This window comes from Sinohyriopsis cumingii, chromosome 17 (genome assembly GCF_028554795.1).
Source record: "Sinohyriopsis cumingii isolate HCF-2022 chromosome 17, ASM2855479v2, whole genome shotgun sequence".
Classification (NCBI taxonomy): domain Eukaryota; kingdom Metazoa; phylum Mollusca; class Bivalvia; order Unionida; family Unionidae; genus Sinohyriopsis; species Sinohyriopsis cumingii.
The window spans coordinates 77,740,170-77,763,998 of NC_142977.1; the positions used below are offsets into that span (position 1 = coordinate 77,740,170).

Below are 23,829 nucleotides of genomic sequence, written 5' to 3' on the forward strand. Positions count from 1 at the left end.
AAACCCCGGGAAGAACCACTGACCCACGAGAAGCTACTGGCGAGCTTTTTCACATACCCACATTAGCCGAATCCTAGACTCGAACTCACGCAGACAGAGGTGAGATGGCAGTGATCCGTAACGGAGAGCGCTTTAGACCACTCGGCCACTTGGGGCCCCCACTCAAATATGACTTCTGTCCAAGTGGGTTTGAGTCAAAGCTCAATCTAAATGGGTACATGAAAAATTTGACAGTAGCTTCCTGTGAGTTGGTGGTTCAACCTGGACTCTTCCTCCAATGGTAAATTCAACCACCGGATCATAAGAAAATCATGCAGAAATCAACCAAATGAATTTTAATTAAATAAGCTTTTCACATATTACCAAAAACTATAAGACAACAATTTTACTCATGCTTACATCAACTTTCATTGAATTAAAATTGTACTTGCAGCTGTGATCATTGTCCTCAGCATTATGTTACAATGGCTATTAGTAATGGTTTGAAGAGAAGTTGACCTAGACAGTGACTTGCAGTAAGCACTCTGCTATAAACTGATAGTTTCTCTAGAAAAGAAACCATATTTAGACTGCTTCGGTGGCCTAAGTGATTAGAGCATCCACCTTGATTCATGAGGTTGCGCGTTCAAACACAGGCCAAGTCAGACCAAAGACATAAAAATGGTACTAGCATTTCCTCGCTTGGCGCTTAGCATTAAGAGATCAGTGTTAGGACTGATTGGTCTGGTGTCAGGATAACGTGATTGAGTGGGACATCATGCTACATGTCTGCAGCATAATGCCCGAGTGCTAGACATCACTATAAGCTGTCACACCACAGACATCATAGTGATATGACTGGAAAATTCTTAAAGCTATGTTCAAACTCCTAATTACAGTGTCACACACACACACACACACAAACCAAGTTCACACAATACAAATCACCTTTACTGGAGACAGTCTATAATTTAAAAACAAAAGTTAAATCATTATTACTGATAAAGATGGCAGATATTCAAGGTCTATGATAATTATTTATATATCATTACAACATTGATCAGGCTTGATGGCTGGAAGATAGTGTGGTTGGCAAATTAGAGGGGAAACTAAAACACAAATGAATTAGTATGTTCAAATTTACTGGCAATAATTTATAGTGGCAAAAGACCGGGAGTATCAAATTGAGGAGCAATATACATGCAAACATTGGTGGGCTCTTCAAAAAGCTTTTCAACCATACGAACATAAGATGACCTACTTCTATTACTCTCAGGATGACTTCCCTTTGATGTGAGTGCTGTGATAAGGATGCTGTTGCTACTGGTAACTTAATGTCAGCTATCATGGCAACCACACAGCTTGTCAGCAGATCTCTGTAACTAAATCAATCAATTAATCAAATGATAATCCATTACAAGATTTTTTGTAGGTCTCTTTTCTTGGGAATGGGGAACAAATATGACCCCAATCTAAAATACGTGTATGAGTATATTTTTCCAAATTTGATTTGAATATATCCAACTGAAAGGAACTAGAATGAAAATTCAGACAAGAAATAAAATAACAAATTATTTTTCTTCTTGCATTTCTAAGCAAAAATATGTGAAAAGAATGATAAAATGAAAAATATGTATTCATCAGTTATTTTATGGGGACAGTTGGCAACTTTTGCTGTGTTAAATTCTATGACATTACTAAGTAACTCCTTTCAGTGTGATCTGCAATGATGTTTACCAATGCTCTATGTATTCAAATGTGCTGTGCTTTCCAACAATTTCCAACTTAACTCATTTACATGCAAATATTCTCTATTCCAAGGACCACAAGCACAAGTCCTATTCAAAGGACTGCCATGAGAAAGAAACTGTTCCTATTGGAAATAATATATTGTGAACTGCAATTTTTCCAGGGTGACTGCATGGGAATGGGATATCATTTTAGAAAGAATTACACCCTTCTGCCATAAAATTTCCAGGCATAAATGGGTAAAATATAAATTCTGCATGATATTCAAATAATTTTCATCAAGGTCAGGCTCCATATTTGACCACTGAAAACCCATAAATAGGTCCCAGGTAGACGACAAAGTTAAGTTTACAGCTTATGAACACAAAAGGTTACTCAAAGCAAAAGAAACAAAACAGACAGTTCCATGACCAAATAAAATGACACCAGCGCTATAGTACCTACAGGATATAGGGATATAGGCCCTAATGTGCCATGACATAATGCACCAGCAGATCAGGGACTATGTTTTTTCTACTAACTGCTATTAACAAAGTGCATATACCCAGACCTGCCAGCACATAATGCAATGGGAGATCTGATCTATGCAGTTTTAACTTGGACCTGATATACACATGAATAAATATGGTAGAGATAAACACATGCATGAAAAACTATCACCTTTTGGCCACTATAAATACTAGCCTCAGCAGTAGTGACCTAATATCGCAAAATGTACAGTGCGAAAACATCATTTGAGCCTAAATACATGCATGCATTATAAAACATTTGATTTGTCAATCAGGAGCAAAATGTTAAAAATGTCTTTTAATGTAATCATTATTCTCAAATATTGATTGATGCCCTGTTTATGTCTGCCAGATGCTTTGCATGACTTGTGCTGTGGTGCCAAAAAGCACCAAACCAAACAAAATGCTATTCCAAGACCCATAACGTCCAGAATGTTTAATCTGGGCACCTTGTATTGAATTCAGTGTTCTTCTTCATGATATCATCACTTGTTCTATATTTATTGATTTTTTTTAAATAAGTAACAAATCATGTGTCAGTAGAATTATCATTAACAACTCTCAGCAAGGAAAACAGGAACTCTAAGCTAATATTTTCCAACAAAAGTACCACATCATCTAAGAAAATGTGAAGTCTTAAAGCAGACATTCCCACTCCAGTACTACCCTGTCTAAGAAAACATGAAGTCTTAAAGCAGACATTTTCCCACTCCAGTACTACCTGAAGAAAATGTGAAGTCTTAAAGGTGACACTTTCCCACTTCAGAAATATCCTAAGAAAATGTGAAATCTTAAAACTGACATTTTTATACATAAATAGTATATTGTGTGAGAAAATAAGTAGTCTTAAAGCTGAGATTGTCTACTTAAGTACTACCTTATCTACACCCTTTTTCCAACTTCTGATATTATTACTTCCATTATCTTCATTTTATGTACCATATCTAGTTATTTATAAGTCAAGTCCAACTTCAAACTGTACTGACCCAGATCTGCATAACTCAGTTAAAAAATCTCATCATGTTACGAATGACAATAAAAGAAAGCTCCTAACTCTACTTTTTAACCACATGAACAACAGTTGTGGATCTTTCTTGACAAATATATTTACAAACATTGTTCATCTTTTGTCCTTTTCAACATAGATAATGAGGGCTAATCTGTCAGAAAAAAATATCAATTATAGATTTTGCTGACTTAGCAGAAGAATTTGAAAGTATTAAGTGTTAGTACTGTGTATACTCACATATAAGTCTGGACCCAATGCAAACAACACAGACCCTGATATGCCTTCACATTAAGTGATAGCAGATCATGGTTCATATTTTTGTTCTGCTGATTACTCCTAACAAACTGCAGTGGCCCAGATCTGTCAGTTCAATATGCAGTGGTGGATATAGATCTGGGCAGTTTGCAGTTGGACTCGACATATAAGTGAGTACATACTGTAATCTGTAAGATACTAATGCAAGAACTTACTACACTGAAACAGTGTAACTTCTTGGATAGAATGATAGGATGCTTTCTGAATAAATTTCATCCAATACATTAAATAACGGTGGATTTGCATAAACCTGACAGGCATTCAAGTTAGGATGCATTCTTCCACATTTGTTAACATACTGTTGAGTGATTCTACAGAAACAGTTGTTAAAGGTTTTCCTTTTGTTACTAACAGCAGCCAACTTTGATAGTAGATCAACATATTGTGTACAAATTTAAAAGACCTACATGCTTTGCATCAAATCAGTCCAATCCTTTTTAATTGTTTTGCAAAGCAATCATTCAAAGGACTTTCTAGCTTCAATAATACTGACTAGATTTGATGGTGAACTGCAATTTTGTCACAGCTGTAAGGCATTCTTGTCATATATTGCTGTCAAATTCTGCCATACAGATTAAGAAATTGCTTAAAGTTTTTCTATCTTTAGTATTGGTGGCTATATTTTACTTAAGATTTTAATGCCAGAATGCTGTTAAATTTGAGAAATTCTGTCAAGAAGTTTTTGAGAAATCATTTATAAAGCCATTTATAGTTATTCTGTTTTAAGTATCTGCTGCCATTATTTTATAGCTGATCTGCATCATTTGCACGAGCCTGAAAGGCTGTCTAGCCAGGATGCTTTCTGCTGAATTTCATCGATTTTAGTTCACAGGTTATTAAGAAAATGTCATATAAAGATTTTCCATTATTAGAATGTAATCAAACCATATTGTGCAGATTTTGTTACACTGTTTAATGTTTTTCTATATTTAGTAATACTGGTTATGTTGCTATGGTAAATGGGGATCAGTTAAACCTGAAAGTCCTTCATACTGTAATGCTGTCTGCCACGTTTAGTTGAAATTGATTCGGTGGTTTTCAAGAAGCCAAAAATAGCAAATGTCGACGGATGCAAGACATATGGCAGATGTTAAAGGATGTATGTATGACCATACAATAGACTCGCTTGGCCTATTAATCAGGAGCTTGTAAAGGACTAAAGATTCTAAGCCGAGCAATGAAATGATCAAATAATAAACCCATGTTTGATGATAATATCCCCCTTTGAAACATTGTGGTACATTTTTACAATGTCTTTATCTGATAATAAGCATTATAAATAACTAACCCAATGTTGTGTATGTGTGTAACAGAAACAAGTCAGAGTTCAACAAATCTTTCACCCTGATCCCAGGGGCTACCAATATGATAGGTGCAGACTACCATATGTTAAAGTTAGATAGCCTCATGGGCCACTAAAGGATATCATGACTTGTTATACATTTTCTTTTTAAAGCATAACTTAGGAGAAAAAAATCACAACAGAACATATTCATGAATGACTCATAACACAGAATAAGAGAAGTTTTAAAGTTTACAGTCTCATATTAAAGTGCCTTATTAGGGCCACCAACTTTAAGCTGGGCTCCCAGGTCTTTGTCCTAGTAACCCGATAGGCTACCGTCTGATTTCAAACTCTGTTGGACCATGAACAGTTGCAGAAGATAAAGATTTATCTATGAGTCAGTATCTGGGACAAGCTGGTACAACAAAAGGTGTTGGTGTTGGTGTCAGGTTTAACGCCATTTTTTAGCTCACGATAGGCTATACATGGCGGCCAGTATTAATGGTGGAGGAAGAACCCGGGAAAACCCCGGAAAGAACCACCAACCCACAAGAAGCTACTGACAAGCTTTCTCACATACCCACATTGGCTGAATCCGAGACTCGAACCCACGCAGGCAGAGGTGAGATGGCAGTGATCCATAACGGAGAGCGCGTTAGACCACTCGGCCACTCGGGGCCCCTTACAACAAAAGGAGTATGTGATCTGACATGCAAAAAATAATGAACTCTACTAAAAGAAAGTAAGCCATAACTATGTTACACTTTACAGTACATTCTAGCAGCAAGGAGGAATCCCAGTGTGATGTCCAGGACAAGTGAAATACTTGGTCAGGATTTAGAAACTTTACAAATTTTGTAAAAGTGAAAACGTGAGATAACTGCAGATTTCTGAGTTTAACTCACAACTTGCATGTAAAATAATCTCCTTCAGATATAACACTTGATTTGGCAACAAATATATGTTAGTAAATATTAGCTTTGAACAGATGTTATCAGCAGACCATTTTATAGTCAACAGCACTCAAAAGAACACTTGCTAGCGTTTACATAGGAAAGCAGTGTCAACTGCTAAGTGTCAACACACAGATGTGTATATCTTAGCCAAAGTTTGTGACAAAGAATGAAGTTAACTTTGAGGAGGTTCTAGAATGGCCCAGCTGGGACTCTGGCATAGCCCAGCTGAGATTCTGGCATGGCCCAGGAGAGACTATGGCATGGCCCAGCTGAGACCCTGGCACGGCCCAGCTCATATATTGCTAGAAAAATATACGGTTTATGCATGATATATAAAATTACACTGCTTAAGTGAGCAGAAGTCTTGCTAGGAGTCTAAAACTAGGAGTCCACGAGTCCCATTTTTTTAAAAATAGGAGTCCCACCTGCAAAAGTTGCAGTCCATACCCAGAAGATATGAACTTTGCAAATTAGAATAACTAATGGTTGCCACTGAGTTTGATTTCCACATTCTTTATAACACTGACATATAGCTCTTGTTTGTCAATCAGAGTGTGACTAAATTTTTGTCAGTTTTTTTCACTCCAAGGAAAGGTCTTATTCCTAACACTAAGCCATGCATCACACACGTCCTTACAAATTGCCAATGACCCATCCGAACTATCAGTTCTAGCAATTTAAGGACTCTTCTGAATCTCCTAACAATCTTCATCAGCTTGCCATTTAACCTCAAAATACTTATGGTATCTAAATTTGCAAATGGCATTTTGTCTAAGTCTCAACGTGTCTTGCTTTTTAAGTCACATGCACTATTTGTTCAGCTAAACTCAAAAATTAACACAATAATGAAAGCTAAAGTTGTTTATTTGATGTACTCTTATAAATAAAAACATGCAGATCTCTGGGTCTTTCTGCCACTAAATTAAATTACTGTAAATATCGGCATGTTTTCCCACCTAGCAGCCACCCAGCTATTGCATCATATTCTTCTGATGTACTCTTATAATGACAACATGCTCATCAAGAGTTTTGTCAACCACTAGATTATGTCATTGTAAATATCAATACAGCTAACTGATCAACACATCTTCCCACTCAGCAGATAGCTCAAGCAAGCCTGGCAAGTCTTTAAATTTTGCTGCCCACCTATTACATGCGTATAGAGGACTCGCACCTATGTGATTTTCTGCCTCCCAAATAAAAAAATTGCATCCAAATATGCATGATTACGCATTTCCAAGGCGTCTGGTGAGATATAAAGATTTTTGCTGCTGATCTTGCCTTATTATTTATTTATATACAAGAAATTAACTTCAAAATGTTACTATTAGTCGCTAAGAAAAAGGGATTTTATATCTCCAAAAATGTATAGGTTGTTTTGTAAAGTGAAGTATTTTAAAAATAAATGTAAAGGAAACTCTCAATAGGAACTGTGTAATTTCTATCTTTTCAGTTACAAGTGATAAATTCTGCAGGACAAGTGATTTTTCAAAAATAACCTGTCCAGAACAAGTGGATCACTAAGAAATTGTGTCAGTCCTGAATAGTAAAGTCTATCCAATACCTGCTGCAATCATCCTCAGTTAGAAGACTGGTTCTTGCTTCACCCTCGGGCAAACAGTCTGACAACCAGTCTATCAGTAGTTGCACTTTGGGATAAACCTGATGGAGAACATCCATTTATTTTCTGAAAGCAGAAAAAAAATCTTGTGAAAACTTCATAAAAACTACACATACTTATTTTTTTACATTTAGTGTCTTACAACTCTATGGCCTTAAACTAAGTAAGAAAAATAAGAGACACCAACAAGTTTAATAAAATCAACAAATTACTTATTTCTACATGGTGAATTACATTCCAAATAATCCCAAATGTTCTATCATGAGTTAATAAGAACGGAATGATCTAAATGAATTCCAATAGTCTTGAGTGTCTATTAATTACACTTCATCAAAGATAAAATTTCCTAGGGAAAAACCCAGGTCTTTAACTCAAATTCACATAAACAACTTGTTTACTTCTTAGGATCATTACAAAAATGAAGTAGATATTACGCTCAATCATGGACAAAAACAAAGCACACAGAATAAATATACATTACAAGTGAATATCACATATTGTTACTTTTTACAAGTGGCTATCAACAGGGCTAACTGCATGCATTTGGTGAGTTTAATACTTATAATATATGAATTATTCTGGTTTCACCATGGTGAGATGAAGTTGTAAGAAAAGAACATTATGTTGTCAAAATGCAGTTCAGTTCTATCTCATAAAAGCAAATTGCTGACCAGTAACTAAAAAAGTAAAAGTAATTTTTTGCAATCAAGTTTGTGTGGAAATGTGCACAATGAAGACATAGTGTATTAATTTCTTTTTAACAACCCCATCTCACCTCTATTCATGAAGAAATTTCTTGTCCTACAAAACAGAGTATTCCAAATCTGCTTCTATGAATGTTAGCCCTGTTGAAAGCAAAATGAAGAAAACTACAATTCAAGATACATCTGGCAATTCTGGGGTACAAGTAGCACTGCTAAATCTGAAGGTTGGGCACAAAAGTGGTACTGAATATGCATCTGAAACAAAGATGGAAATATCCATTTATACTAGTATATGATCAACAAAGTAACTTTGCGTCTTTAACTCAGTAATTGATAAAATTACTCTTGTATTTATAAATTCTCACAGTTCTGATGATCAACCTAAGAGAGGTCTTAAATATTTTAAAACAAAAAATAAAAGTTTGTTTTAAATTTTAATTCTCTACAAGATGCACATTTCCAACACAAAGAAGAATGTTATATACCTAGTCAGTGGGATAACAGTGGTACGTTTTCAAGCCAGTCTTGTGGAATAGCAGTCCTTACCAATAATTCTAAAGTTAGAGCAAAGAGAATAAAGGATTCAGTGGGAAATAAGATTATTTGAGACAAACTGAAAATGAAAATTTCACACTATTTAATCGCAGTGAACCAAAATGCACCTGTATCACCAATTTTTTTTTACAAACAAAAGATTATTTAAATGATACTTTTATAATAACAGGGAGAGATTTTAATATACTTATGATCAATTATGTTTCTAATTTCCTTTAATGGAGATAAGAGCCAAAACAATATTTTATTCTTCATTCAATAATTTGCAAAGAGAGATGGCAAAGAGATTTCATTCAAGAGATTAATATTTTATCAAATGACAATGAAAAAAGTCATATAGATCTAATTAGCAAAAACTAAATGAATTCCAAGAGTTGCATCAATTGGTCATATGATTGGGTCTAAAGCTAGATGGACTGAAAAATTTAAGATTATAAAATATTTATTCAATTTGAAAAAACGAAGCTATCTTAGCAAATATATAAAAGTATTATAAAATGTTACAACACTATCTCTATCAAAACAAAAAGAAATACTTGAAGAGACACAATCCTATTATGAAAGTTTATATGCCTCAAGTGATATTGAAAACACTGATCTTTACTAAACACACAATGACACTGATTTCAAATTAAATGGAAAATGGAGAAAAGATTTATTGAGCAGGAGATCATTTTCCAAAGATTTGGTTGACATAAAAAACATTTAAAAGTCCAGATTCAGACAAGTTTTATACAGCATTTTTTACTTTATTTCTGAATCATTTTAAACTATTTTCTATTTGGTCAATTAATTATGCTTATTAAATAAATCGTCCTTCAGCAACTCAGAAAGAAGTTATTACATGTACTTGTATTCCTAAATGTAATAAGATAAGAATTATTTAAGTAATTGGAGACCAATACTTCTCTTTAATACTTACCACTCCATTGGCCTAAGTGGTTAAAGTGCCCACCTTGGATGCGGAAGGTCGTTAAAGCTTTGTTAAAAACCCAAAATCATGCACACTCACACACACACACTCTTTGATACTACCTATGGTCCAATTATGAATTGCTGATAGGATTAAAAAGAGCATCACCATATTTAATTAATGATGCTCAAACCAGATTTATTGCTAGTAGATCCATTTGGGAAAATATAAATGCAGTATACAATGTAATATTCTAAAATGAAATGGGTATAATCCCTTCATTGTTACACCAGTCTGACTTTGAAAAAGCTTTTCATTCTCTGGAATGAAATTTGTATTTCAAATACATTTTTTTAACTTCAGTAATTCAGTTATCAAATCAACTGAAGCATTTTATCACAAAATAAACTCTTGTGAAACCGTAAATGGACATATTTCTGCTTGGTTTCATAGATATGAGGATGCAGACAAGGCAATCCCCTTCATCCTTTGTTTTTGTTCTGTACAGAGATAGTCATTAATGATTAAAAAGAATAAAGATATTACTGGTATCAAGATAAATGGACATGAATTTCTAATACCAGAGTATGCTAACAATACAACATTGTTTCTGGATAGATTAAAAAGAAGTTCTTAAAATTACCATGGGTGTGTAAAATTATATGCAAAGATTCAGTTTTAATTTAAAAACAGAAGAATTACTATGAATAGAAAGTATGAAAAACAGTATATGCTGCTTGTGTGTAGAATATAACTTAAAGAGACAAGATGACTGTCACAATGTTAGGCATTATCTCATGTTTGGAGTATAAATAATGCTAGTTGGACGAGTATCACAATATTAGGCCTTATCTCATGCATAGAGTATAATTTATGCTGGTTGGATGACTGTCACAATATTAGGCATCCATTATCTCATATATAGAGTATAATTTATACTGGTTGGTTTACTGTCACAATATATACAGTATATTTGATGCTGGTTAGATGACTCACATGATAAATCTCAATTATATCAGTAAATTAAAGGAAACCAAAATGCTACTGACTCACTAGTCAAAAAGAAGTTGTACCCCTTAAAAGAAAATTTTTGTGATAAAATCACTTGCTTTATCAAATTTCAGTCACAGATATAAGTTTACCAAATCCTACAAAATGGATCATTAAATTATTTAATTACTTAATCTACAACTTCTTATACAAAGAGTCAGTTGACTAAAAACGGAACAAGTAATAAATAATAGTCATCATGAAGGTTGATTTGCAATGATTGACTTAAACATTATGAAATGATTTTACTTCAGCAATTTTGCAATGACTGACTTAAATATGTTGTTGTTTTCTCTTCAATATATATTTTAAAATTATCTTTTTTTATAGCAAAAACCAGTTTGAACAAGGCATACTATTTATCAATGATACACTCCAGGATAATGGAGAATTAATTTTATGGCAAAAAATAAATAAAATATATAATGTTGGGAACAATTTTTGCAAAATGCAGGGGTCCTTAACTTGTTTTGATTTTATATATAAATAGATTGTATGGGTATACTGAATCCCAACAAAAAAATTAAAAAACCCTTGAGTGTACAAATATGTTACTTCTAAAAACTAGGAAGGGTTGAGGAAATAGTTACAGTAATTTTACTTAAAAGATACATAAATATTAGAACTAAAGCAGGACTAAATGGAAACTACAGCTTAATCAATCTGACTAGACAAATCACTTTACCTAACATATTAAATTACAATTCTAATTTAACATGGATTCATTATCCATTACTGCACAGAAATCTTACAACATGTTATATATTTTCATTTTTAATTGAAATATCAAACAATAATGACCATTTGCATAGATTCACCTGAAACATTATACAGTGTACCATCACTTTTGGAGACAGTTCTATATTGAAATATTTTGGTATAATATGAACCAGCAATGAATAAGGAATCTCTTTAATTACTGTGGAGTTCATTTCACCAATGTTACAACAAAATTATAAAAAAGAGTAAAAATTCTAGTTATGCTATAACAAATCAATCAAATATGCCATAAGATAAGTTACATGTTTAGGCTCGAATAAACAGTAACACAGAAAGAGTGAAAACAACAAGCTTTTTAAAATTTAACAAATAATTTATGTTAGAAAAATTCTGTAAAAATGAAAAAACGAAGAACTTAGGATTTCAATAATCAAATCCAAAAATTTATCTTATCAATAATCCACGAATTAAATCGCAAAAGTCCTAGTAATAAATGTTCTAATAATTTCAAGTTTGAATCCTGATGGAAAATCCAAGATGGATGACGATGATGTATGCTGTAGTCAGTACTGTGCTTATCCTTGTAGAAATACAAATAATGACACTCCAGTGTTGGAAATCCAAATTAAACTTGTAAGCAATGTCTTTCCAAAATTTCTGTGTGAGCACTCCTCAAAAATATTTCCAGACAATAGAGAATTAATCCTTTTGAAATCCAACTGATCTGAAGAAAATTATAGCTACAACAAACTAACTTGACATCAGTGTAAAAAGCCCCAAACTGAGAGATCTCTCTCTAAAACAAAGATTATATTGTATTATAAGATGCAGTTTTGAAATTCCCCCAAGCTGCAAAATCAGAAGAGGGGGGGGGTCACGTGATCATGTTTATATCACGTACACAGAATATGGCCTTGATTAGACCAATAATTTTCTCTAAGAAATACAAAAATGGAAAAAGTTGTTTACATCCTAAACCCAAGCCCTATCATTACCTTGACAACAACCGATCATTTTAAAATAAAAATAGAACTTTGTTTAGTAATTTTGAATCAAGGTCAGCATCCAGGCCAATACCTGGTGTTTATGAAAAGAATGATTCAGGTCAACCAATTTTCTGGAAAAATATCATCTCCAGCGATTAAATTTACAATAAAATAGCATATAATAGAATAAAAAATTTAAAACTGACAAACAATTAAATTGAAATAAATATGAATTAAATCAGATATACGTAACAGGCAAAATACCAATTTGTTCAATTCCAGCCATTCAAAATACTTATGTTCTTACAAATATTTAAATCAAATGTCAAAAATTAAAAACCTGCTGACCAATCAGTTCAAATTTACAAAATCAGAGCTGAACATGCAATGAAATCATTTATTCCAGTATAAAATATGCTATCACAACTAATTCTTTCCTTATCAATGGAAAGCTGCTAAAATAACACATCTCTTCAAAACAAAGGTGACAAGGATGATCAATCAAATTATAGGCCAATTTCTGTTCTCCCCATTTTGTCAAAACTAGTATGATCACATGTTTACGCCTATTTCTATTCTTTTATACAGATATGTAATCTGATGTCCAGACATCACTTTTGAGAAAATCAACTCATGAAAGGACTTAAATCAATATGACTGATTCTTGGTAGGAGAAAATAGATCTTAGGAATCTTTTTTGTGTATTACTGTTAGATTTTAGGAACGCATTTGACCTTGTCAATCACAGAATCTGCTATCAAAATTAGGATTTTTTTTCTATCAAAATCTAACACTATATTATTACTTTTAGCTTATATTTAAACTGCAGATTTCAAGCCACTCATTTCCACGCCATCTTAAGTGATCCATACCAAGTAACTGTAGGTGTTCTTCAAGGGTCGATTTTAGGGCAAGATCTTTTACTGTTTAGCAGTCAAATCTCCTTGGTATTTCACTAATGTTTATGTATGTGGCTGATACAGCTGTTCAAGCTTAAGTAAGTATATTTATGAAATTAAGAATAAGGTACATTCTGACATGTAAATCCAGTGTACCAACTATGTTATATGCATAAATTCTCAAAAACTGAACCGACTGGTTTCAATGAAAAATGTAACGCAAGTCAAATGTAATATGATTGACTTTAAGTGCAGGTAATTTTTGTGTCCTGAATTGTTTATAATATTCACGGTTCTGAAAAGGTTTTAAATATGTATGCCATCAGTCAGGTGGGTGCAAATATTTTTTGAGGAGTAGATTTTAAAATCTTTCTAAGATAAAATAAGATTCATTTAATGTCACCATGATTTAAAACAACAATTCAACATGAGCTTTTTACTGATGTTACATAAATAAAAAAGGCATTACAACAAGCATGATCAGCATGACATACAAACACAGCATAATACATAGACAAAATTTGACAAAACATAACATGTAACTCAAATATGAGCCAGCAAATCATTTTTCAAGTCAGTGACTAAAAGTGAAATTGATACCTGGATAAACTGAAAACACAATTTAGGATAATTTCAACAATAACAGCAAAATGAAAATTAATTACTTGTAAAAATTTAAATTTAAATTAAATGCAGAAGCACTAAATAGAACTAAGAGACATGATGCAATGCAGCTTATGCCTTACTTAAAAAGAAAGAAATACACATGACGAGACAGATAAACAACAAATGCTGCATATCTAAACAATCTTTTCGGCCAAATGTTGTTTTAATTCTTGAGATATCTAAAATATTTGAGTATCTATAATTATATTTATTATGTTTCAAGCATATTAAATCATCCAAACATTTGGGAGAAAGCTTATTCAATATTTTGCAAGTTTCTAGAGCCATAACCTAAAGTTTATGACAGATGCTTGTGAAATCATATAAAAAGCTCAGTGCACACTGTTGTATTTTTTAAAGTTCATTAATGTTCATGTCACTATATAAGTGCCAGGATATGGGACAGAAAAGGAAACTGAGAGGACAAATGTATATAAGAGTGTCAGTTTGTTAAGTTTAGTTAGCTATTACCAATACATTTCAGGACAGTTGTCTTGAAGCTTTCCTACAGAGATTTTTTTTACATGTGAATCAAATTGCAGTTGATAGTCAATTTCAATTCCAAGTAGTTTAATAATTTGTTCACAATTTATCAGAGCACTGCTTTTGTTTAGTACAGGCTTCAAAATGAATGCTTATTTACCCACAGCTTGTGCTTGAAACATTTCAGGGTTGGCTTGCATTATGTTAGCAGTGAACCAGTTAATCAGAATCTTCAACTCTGCTTCAAGTTTGTTAATTGGAGTGTCAAAACCCATTGAGAAAAAGGACAAAGTGTTATCATTGGCATAGACATATAAAGAGCTTATGTAATAAAACAGAAGATATCATTGATAAAAATAACAAAAAGTAATGGTCCAAAGATCAACCCCTGAGGAACCATTTTATGAACTTCAGACCAACCAACTACTCAAGACATCCTGCAACCTAATTTGCTGCTTACAATTCAACAGATAGCTCACTAATAGTCCTACACACCATAAGCCCTTTACTTGCATATATGAACATCATGAAGGAGACAGTCAAAAGCATTCAATAAATCCACTAGGGCAGTGATGATATATTTGATTTCATCACTAGTTTCCTCCAGTCTTCTCCCAAATGAAACAGAGTAGTCTGGCACCCATTACCTTTATGAAAAGCACCTAAACATTTGTTAAAAACATTCTCAAAAAATGATGCTAGCTTGGTCTCAATTGATTTCTCAAACAGTTTGGATATGATGGGTAAAATGCTGAGAAGTCTGTACTTATTTTTACCAATAGGTCTGTTCTTTTTTAAAATGGAAACTACTTGAGCTTCCTTCAGACGATTAGAAAAAAAAATAGTTTTGTTAATCAGACCTGTAATATAGCCCACAAGAATTGGTACCCCAGCTTTTAAAAGCGTAACAGTAACTTTATCCCCTCCTCTAGCTTTATCTGAATTTAAACTTACTATTTTATATACTTCTGCGTGGTAAACTTGCTTAAATTTTTTTGTTCCATGTTACTATTGTCCTTAATGGTGCTGATACTCAGATGTGATGGGTTAAAGGTAGTCCTTCAATGTAAGACCTCATCCTTGATATTTATGTTTTGGGCGTCAAGCACTAAAACATAAATAACTTGCGATACATCTTACATTGTAAGACTAGGTCAATGTCTTACATTGTAGGGCTAGGTTCAAGGGTCAAAAGGTGCGTCATTTCCAATGTCTAATGCCTTATGTACATCTGAATTATTGAAGATTTTTTTCTTCTTCCAGTAATATCATTGTTTACAATTTTTGTACCTTCAGCTAGAACGATCTTATCTTGATCATCCGAAGATTTATTAGAAAAATATAGCTTAAAAACAGTCCCACAATGTAAACCCTCAACCCTGATATTTATGTTTTGGGACTATGCATCGTAGGACTAAGCTCAACAATTGATTATTGACCAGAAACTCCCCCTGCACATCTCTCTAAAAAGTAAGCTGGCCTTCTTATTATTAAATAAGTAATTTGTGGCGGATAGTTTCCCCTTTCAAGAAGAAAACTTGTAATATATTTATGGTGTCTGTTTTGGTAAGTCTGGAACGAATAAAAATTATATTTATCAAAACTTAACGTTTAACAGGTAAAGTACGCTTCATACATCGCGCCTCTTTTTCCGGTCAAGTGTAAAAGTATAACCCGTGTGTAAACCGTACCCGTACCAAAACTACCCGTACCCACAACATATTATCTTAAATAAATCTGGTAACTAATCATTTAAAAAAATATTACACTTGTTGGGAATAACCATTATATATGTAATTTTTAAGACAAATATATATTTTTATTCAACTTTTTTTCTCTCTGGTATTACATGGAGTAATGTGTTTATGTGTTTTCTGAGGACTAAAACTTTTAACCCAAACAAGTCAAATTTAGGGCTGCTGTCCCCGATCACGATATTATATAAAGTTCACTTTATTTCTTTGGATCAGGGTCAAAACGGACCGGTATCAAAAAGGCCCATCGCAAAAATGGACTTTTGCTTACAAGGGCAAGTCCATATAGGCCCCGACCAAAAAGGCCCAATTACTAATTACTAAGTACTTTATATATACTAAAAGTAACTAATGCATAAACATAAAATTCTTATCTGTTCTTGTGAAATATCTTTAAAAAATGCTGTGCAGTAAGGTATCATTGTGCAATATGTCACAATCGTACATGAGTGATCGTGAAATTAATTGCGACACGCGACTACTGTAAATGAACGAAGAAGAAAATAATGCCAAGTTACTAAATGTGAGAAAGTTAAAAGAAGGCAAATACTAACTGTGAAAGAAAACATCTCAAATAAAGCGAATCAATATTATCTTTGTGATAACATAAAGAATGAATATGAGTCAGTGTAACCCGCGTGTGGCTTGTGCATGTCAACTTTGTCATAGTATTACCTTTATTAAGTAATGACGATTCCATTAATAAGGGGTGAACGTTTTTCATTGAGAAGACTATTTACTCTTCCTGTTTCACATACATTCAATGTCGTTAATACATGTGTATGCGTAGTTTATTTTATTTTATTATATTTTATATTTGTAGATTATAATTTAGGCTTTAAATAGAGATTTGTTCTATTCTATATCTTGTAGGCACCGTTAATGCGTTGTGGTTGCAATGAAGGCCAAGTCAAAATTGGAAGAGAATTATATATACAAAAAATGTTTACTGTGGGATAGAGAGACAACAAGAAGAAAATATATAATGACTAACTAGCATAAGCAACAAAATACAAAATAACGCTAAGGCAATTTCATATTTATAAATCTATTAATAACTACAACAATTATTGTTAATACATGAATATTAAATTCTAATATCAAATATTACAATATTGCACATAATAGCTGTCAAATAAATTTAACAGTAAAATATAGTATGCAATTCTACAACAACAGCAACAAATAAGAAACGAACAATAAAAACATGCATACACAGATATTCACTTTTAAGCAAGAAACCTTTCAACACAACAAAATTGCGCACAGTGGCTGTCAAAGTTACTGTACCGTACAAGATGCAGGGATATAGTACTGCTGTTTCTACAGTGTTTACATACAGATCGCAGACTGATATTATTATAAATAAGAATTAATAGACTATGGTCTTTATATTGACATGCATTATTTTATTATTTTTTACGTCGTTGTTCGTTCGCACTTTCAGCGGTATACTGACCAGGCCTCAGCTGTAAACACTAGGTTGTCCAGCCACAGCATGAGGAGATAGATACCCGATAAGAGTACGTGTAGCATCGATGGTAGCCTTCATTTGTATCATCTGCACTGATTGACGTATGTGAGCGCTGGGCAGGAACTGAAAAGACCAGGCTTGACGCACAAAGGAGTGAAAGCCATATCGTCGCATATACGTTTTAGCCAATCCAATAGACTGAACGTGTCGCCGCACGGCCTGGGACCAATGGTATGTGTGTGTGTGGGGGGGGGATTTGGATTTTCAACGTAGCTTTAACAATTTTTCAGTCATATCGCTACGATATATGCAGTGTGATGTCTAGCACTGGGGCATCATGCCGCAGACATGTAGCATGATGTCCCACCAGGTCAGCTGTTAGTACCATTTTTATAAGTCTTTGGTATGACTCGGCCGGGAATTGAAACCACGACCTCCCGCATCCGAGGCGGACGCTCTAACCACTAGGACACCGGAGCGGTCGGGGACCAATGGAAGACACAGCCCTTAACTCGACGCCAGGAAAAGCCTCTCTGAGGGCGAGCCATGCAGCTGAAAATATGCAAGGACAATCCCTTAATTATATTGTTCGTGTATGAAGCCATTCTATGTAAACGGTAATACGCTTGTCATAAAATATTGCTTGATGTGATTAATTTTTGCAGGCATGAACTGTTAGTGTTGTTGAGTATTGCTCAATTTTGATTTACAGTAATGTTATTCATAAACATATTACCTTTTTCGAAGTCCAGTACGAATCCCTCTAACGATACATGGCTTGACTGCAGAGAACGATACACATGTAATCACAAATTCTAAATAATATCAGTGTTCGTATTACATTGACCAAAATCAATTCGACAACGGATATATAAAGTCCGTTCATTACATTTAATTATTGGAACGAAATACAGATGCTGAAAAAAACTATTGAATATTCAACAGACATATAACTCAAAGTCAAGAGATCATGACACAGTCTAATCACACGGAGTTTTTATTTTGTTACTGTTTCTTTTATCTATCACATATCCCTCCAATAAACGTGTTGGAAATGTCAATGAATTTTGTAAAAGGTAGAGAGAAAGAAAGCTTTAACACAATAGCTTACAGCCAGGTAGTCTCACTTCGTCTTCCGGCTCATGAGACAAATACAAGCGGCTACTACTTCTGTGCACCATTCGTTTCGATGAAGGCATGGATGGACATGAGCTGACCCTGTTGTCTGAATGGCTTACCAAGGACCTGGAAGTTACAACCACACTTGTTAAACAAATGGGCCTGAAGACTATTACTTATTAGTTTAAAACCGACAAAGTCTGGACTTCAGTAATAACTGGCTGGACTTCAGTAATAACTAGTACTCCAACAGCAAAGACTAAGGAATACAACGCAATGATTACCTTAAATGTTCCATCCATGTACCAACGTTTCGTTTCTCGCAAAAGTCCTAACTGATATTAACTTGCCAGCAGGATTTGTCGCTCCCCATCCACTTTGATGTCTGCCACCAATAAGTCAAGAGCCTTGATGAAATCCTCATTCAGCTGTAAAAATCAGAACAAATACATAATTGTTATCATTATCATACATGTTATAAAATATTCATAATTTCGTCCTCCCATAATGTACAATATGGATCAAAGTATAGCTTTGTTAGATGCATTTTAGTGCCCTTATCACAGTGATTGCCACATGTTTCAATTACAAAAAGAGACGAAACTTAAAAGTGCAAAGTTTAATTACAAACAAGATATAAGACATTATTATTCTAAAGTTTGGACAACAGCATTCACGAACAAACAGTATGAAATAATAAAAATATACTATTTTACATTTTATAGTAAATTCATATCTAACTATAGAGATGTCTGAGTTCTATATAAACCACAAACTTTAAAGTTAAATGTTCTTGGCTCTTCTGGACGTAGCTTCGCTCTGGTTCTATTTGCAACTCTTTTCAAAAGCGCCTTCGTTGGGAGAGAGACTGTATCTGGTCCCGAACTCTCCAGAATAGCGTATTCTTCAATGTTCAAGGCTGGTGTGAAAAGTTGCTCTCTAGCGTGCTGCCTCACCTTTGAGAAAGAGGAAATCATGTTATGTCAAAGGAGGTAGTCACAAACGTATGATTCAACGCAAAACATTTATAGAAATTGATTGCCTTGACACCCAAGCCACTAACATTATGCAGAACACTTAGAAATTCATTCCGAGATTATTGCCTTTAGTATCACCACTTTGTCAGGCTTGAATATTTCAGGAATTTTCATTACATGTAATTTTTATTCCTATAATTAAAATGTGCATAGAATTCGTACTAGTTGTACAATCAGCTGCCAATGTGACAGGCAATACACCACTGCCTTTAGCTAACGGTCAGGGACAGCGGGGGTGGGGAGTATGCTGAGCAAAGATGTGAACAAACGAGTTCGACTGCCTGTGTATTGACACTGGACACTTTAAGTTGACACTTCTAGAAGTGCAGCGCTACAAAGTAGAGTTAATGTTATCTCGCTACTAAGACAAAAATGCATGCATATCTGTCCTTAAACAGTTTTGTCCAAAGAGGAAATGTAATAGAATTAAAGATTTCATATCACACACACACACACACACACACACACACACACACACACATTATTATTTATAATTTTGCATTTTTCACACATCGTTATCCTAGTTAAATAACACATACTGGACACCGACAGCCGGGTATGTTTATGTGAAGATCCCTCCACGTTATCCCAAGGTACTCGACCATAGTTTCAGTCAAATCATCATGCATTTACCTGAAATAAACAATTATATGCAAACACAATCATACAAATTAATGCATTTATGTTTTAAGGAAGTATAGCGGTTGTGCATATTTCATGTTTCTGTATGATTACCAAGGAGTTAAAAATCAGTATATAATAACTTTTCCTATATTCTTTGCAAATGCATTTTAATATTACTACTATTACTTGCATATGCGTACTCTTCTTCAATAAGATTCACTGGACCAATGTTTCTGTCACTGATATCAAATGACGTGTCTGTGTCGGGGATGTGAACAATCGTGCTCACACCATAAGGATCCACTTATTCAGCTGACTCAGCCACATGAATATCATTCGATAACTCCATAACTATTGGAATCTAAGAAATAAACCAAATTTTAAAAACCATCAGTTCTCTATTATTCCTAGCATTATTGCACCAAATAACAAAAAAATCTGTATTTTCTTTATATATAGGTGCATTTCTGATGTAAAATCATGGATGACATGTAACAAGCTGCAGATGAATGATTATAAAACTGAGGCCATTCTGATCACAACACAAAGACTTTCTCATTCACATCCTTTACCTCAAACAATAAATATCAGCAACACCAACATTACATTCACACAATCAGTACGAAACCTAGGTGTTACTCTGGACAGTACTCTCACATTGCACCAACATGTCATGAACATATGCAAGGCTGCATATCTTGAGCTGAGACGCATCAGCTCAATTCGCAAATATCTTTCAGTTGATGCCACTAAAACACTTGTGTGTTCATTAGTACTTTCAAGACTCGACTATTGTAACTCAGTTCTGTCTGGTTCATCTCAATATCTACTCCAGAGACTTCAAAAAGTTCAAAACACAACTGCTCGGATCATACTTAGAGTACCACGATCAGAGCACACCTCCCCGCTGCTCTGTACCCTAAAAATGGCTATCCATTCGATCCAGAATCAAACACAAAATTTGTTCTCTGTGCTACGTTTCACTGTCGGACTCTAGTCCAACATACCTATCCGACCTCACCCATGTGTACACACCAGCAAGATACTTACGCTCCTCTTCTGACAATCATATACTCATTATTCCCACTATGAAAACAAAGTCATATGGACAGCGTTCTTTTGCATACCAGGGCCCAGCAACGTGGAATGAATTGCTCACTGAACTTAGACACAAAGACACAGTGATCACATTCAAGAGTGCTCTCAAAACTCACTTATTTCGACTGCAAGAACAAACTTAAAGACCTAATAATATTTCCTACCTTAAATATTCTCAGCATATTTTCCTAATGTTTTCTAATTTCATGGTGTTTGTTTTTGTAATCATATCATTATATGTTTTTTTTATCTTATAGGTGTTGTCTAATGTTGTATAGCGCGCTTAGAGCTTCTAAAGATTATATATATATATATATATATATATATATATATATATATATATATATATATATATATATATATATATATATATATATATATATATATATATATATATATATATATATATATATATATATTTATTTATTTATTTCTTAGCAGTATTGATATATTATAATACGATATAAAGGCAACTTGTGACTTATGGAAATATAAAAATTAAGGCAGTCGATGACCGAGTGGTTAAAGCATCGCTTTACGAATTCAACCAGCTCACCGCCGCAGGTTCGATATTAGTGGCAATACTGGATATGACTTTTAGAGTTCAAGCATAGTCTTATATGAAACTTTATGAATATATTTAAGTGTACTTGCCAGTGTTGCATGTGCGATGTTGCCAAAACCCACACACGTAACAAGCAATCGCATGCTGTCTTGCCCTAACTTCCCGAGCACAATGAATACAGTGATCATACGTCAATATATGGATAGCTTATCTTTTTTATTAATCGCATTAAATTGATAAATTGATAGACCGGTATGGAAAACAGATTATGGTGAAACAAGATGAAACAATAGCTACCAAAAATTTAATTGTGCCGTCGATATAAATTTTACACAGCAGGTAATTTAGGAAAACAATACTAAACTTAAAATGAATAGGCTGTAATAATAGTAGTATACAAATAAATCCAGAAGCAACTGAACCAGTGATCACCAGTAAGGACGTTTCCGTTTGTATAGGCATTACATGTTGTAATTATCTTATTATTTGTTGCCGCTCATACGCATACACCTTATGGAAGTAGACAAAAGGTCACGTGAAAGAGGTTTTCTTCTCCTTAGGGTCCGAGTCGATTCGTTCATGTAATTTTCGGCTATGGTTGATTCGGCTTTAATCATTTCAGCCTTTTGTGCTTACTGATACAAAATGGTCATTAAATATGTTTATTAGGAGAAATTTGCTGATTGCTCTATCGTCAATGTGAATTTCAAAACTCAGTGAATAAGGTAAATAATTAAACGATATTCACTTTTAGTGCATTATATACGCGATCAGTCAGGAGTGTCTCAGTAATCGTTACAAAAACTTAAAACTTGTGACAGACCAAGCTCTGTTGAGACTGGAGGCATAAGAAAGAGTAATGTAATATTCTATACATTGTTTGGTAATTTCCACACCTTTGTTTTCCTATTGTAGATCAAAAGACGTAAAAAGCTGGATAGACAATAATATTGAAACACGGTGTTACGATTTTATAGGACATTCAAAAAAGAAAATAATCACATACAAATTGTAAATACATGCTTAAAGACAAGCTCAATTATGGAAATGTACGCGTGACGCAAAGCTCAAACATTTAGATTTAATATTACATTTATGACCAAATTTTGTGATTTCAATTTACTGAAATATTGTAGCGACGTCTGTTACAAAAATGTAAAATTTGTAAGAAAATTACATGAAAGCAATCTAACTTCTTTCCACTGTTAGTCCTAAAACCATAATGTGAGATCTAATAATAATGCGTATTCATCAAAAAGCATACATTTTCTCTGTGCAGAAAAATAATTTTAGACATGTGTAATGGTTGAAACACCAATTACATATGCTGAAACAATATGGCAATAACATTATTATTATTACGTGTGCAGTGTGTGCTCAGCCATTTAACAACGTCATCATCAGCAATATGCAGAGCTTGCAGTCCACCGGGGAACTTTGTCAGTGGACCACAATGTGTGACATGGTCTGAAGTGCTCCACAGCAACAGGAAGAATTTGTGGCCTGGCCCTATCGGACAAAGTTGACTGCACAACGACCCTGTCCTGTCCGAAAGTGGTTCAGTATGGTCCACATATGATATGGAAGGTTGAAAACAGGAGGGCAGACAGATGGCTCAGCTATGAGGGAGTGGTTTACAACATCTGTTGAAGACTACTCAACACCCCATGCCGAAATAGCTGTCATATACTCCGGCAACGAACCTAACCAGATTGGGCGTCCCGAAGTCAAGCGGCCTGCTGGGTGTGAAGTGATGACC

General features: G+C 34.0%; 1 protein-coding gene across 1 annotated transcript in view; it reads right to left on the bottom strand.

Moving 5' to 3' along the window:
- LOC149779281 (uncharacterized) overlaps positions 1-8,360 on the bottom strand; it is a 151,746-nt gene extending 143,386 nt beyond the window's left edge. Inside the window, exons 1-3 of the mRNA XM_089939880.1 lie at positions 8,199-8,360; positions 7,367-7,489; positions 1,241-1,361 (exon numbers count right to left, since the gene is read on the bottom strand). Coding sequence (XP_089796006.1) covers positions 1,241-1,361; positions 7,367-7,482 — 237 coding nt within the window. The 5' untranslated portion in view covers positions 7,483-7,489; positions 8,199-8,360. The remainder of the gene's footprint in view (positions 1-1,240; positions 1,362-7,366; positions 7,490-8,198) is intronic.
- Positions 8,361-23,829: the final 15,469 nt, after the last annotated feature.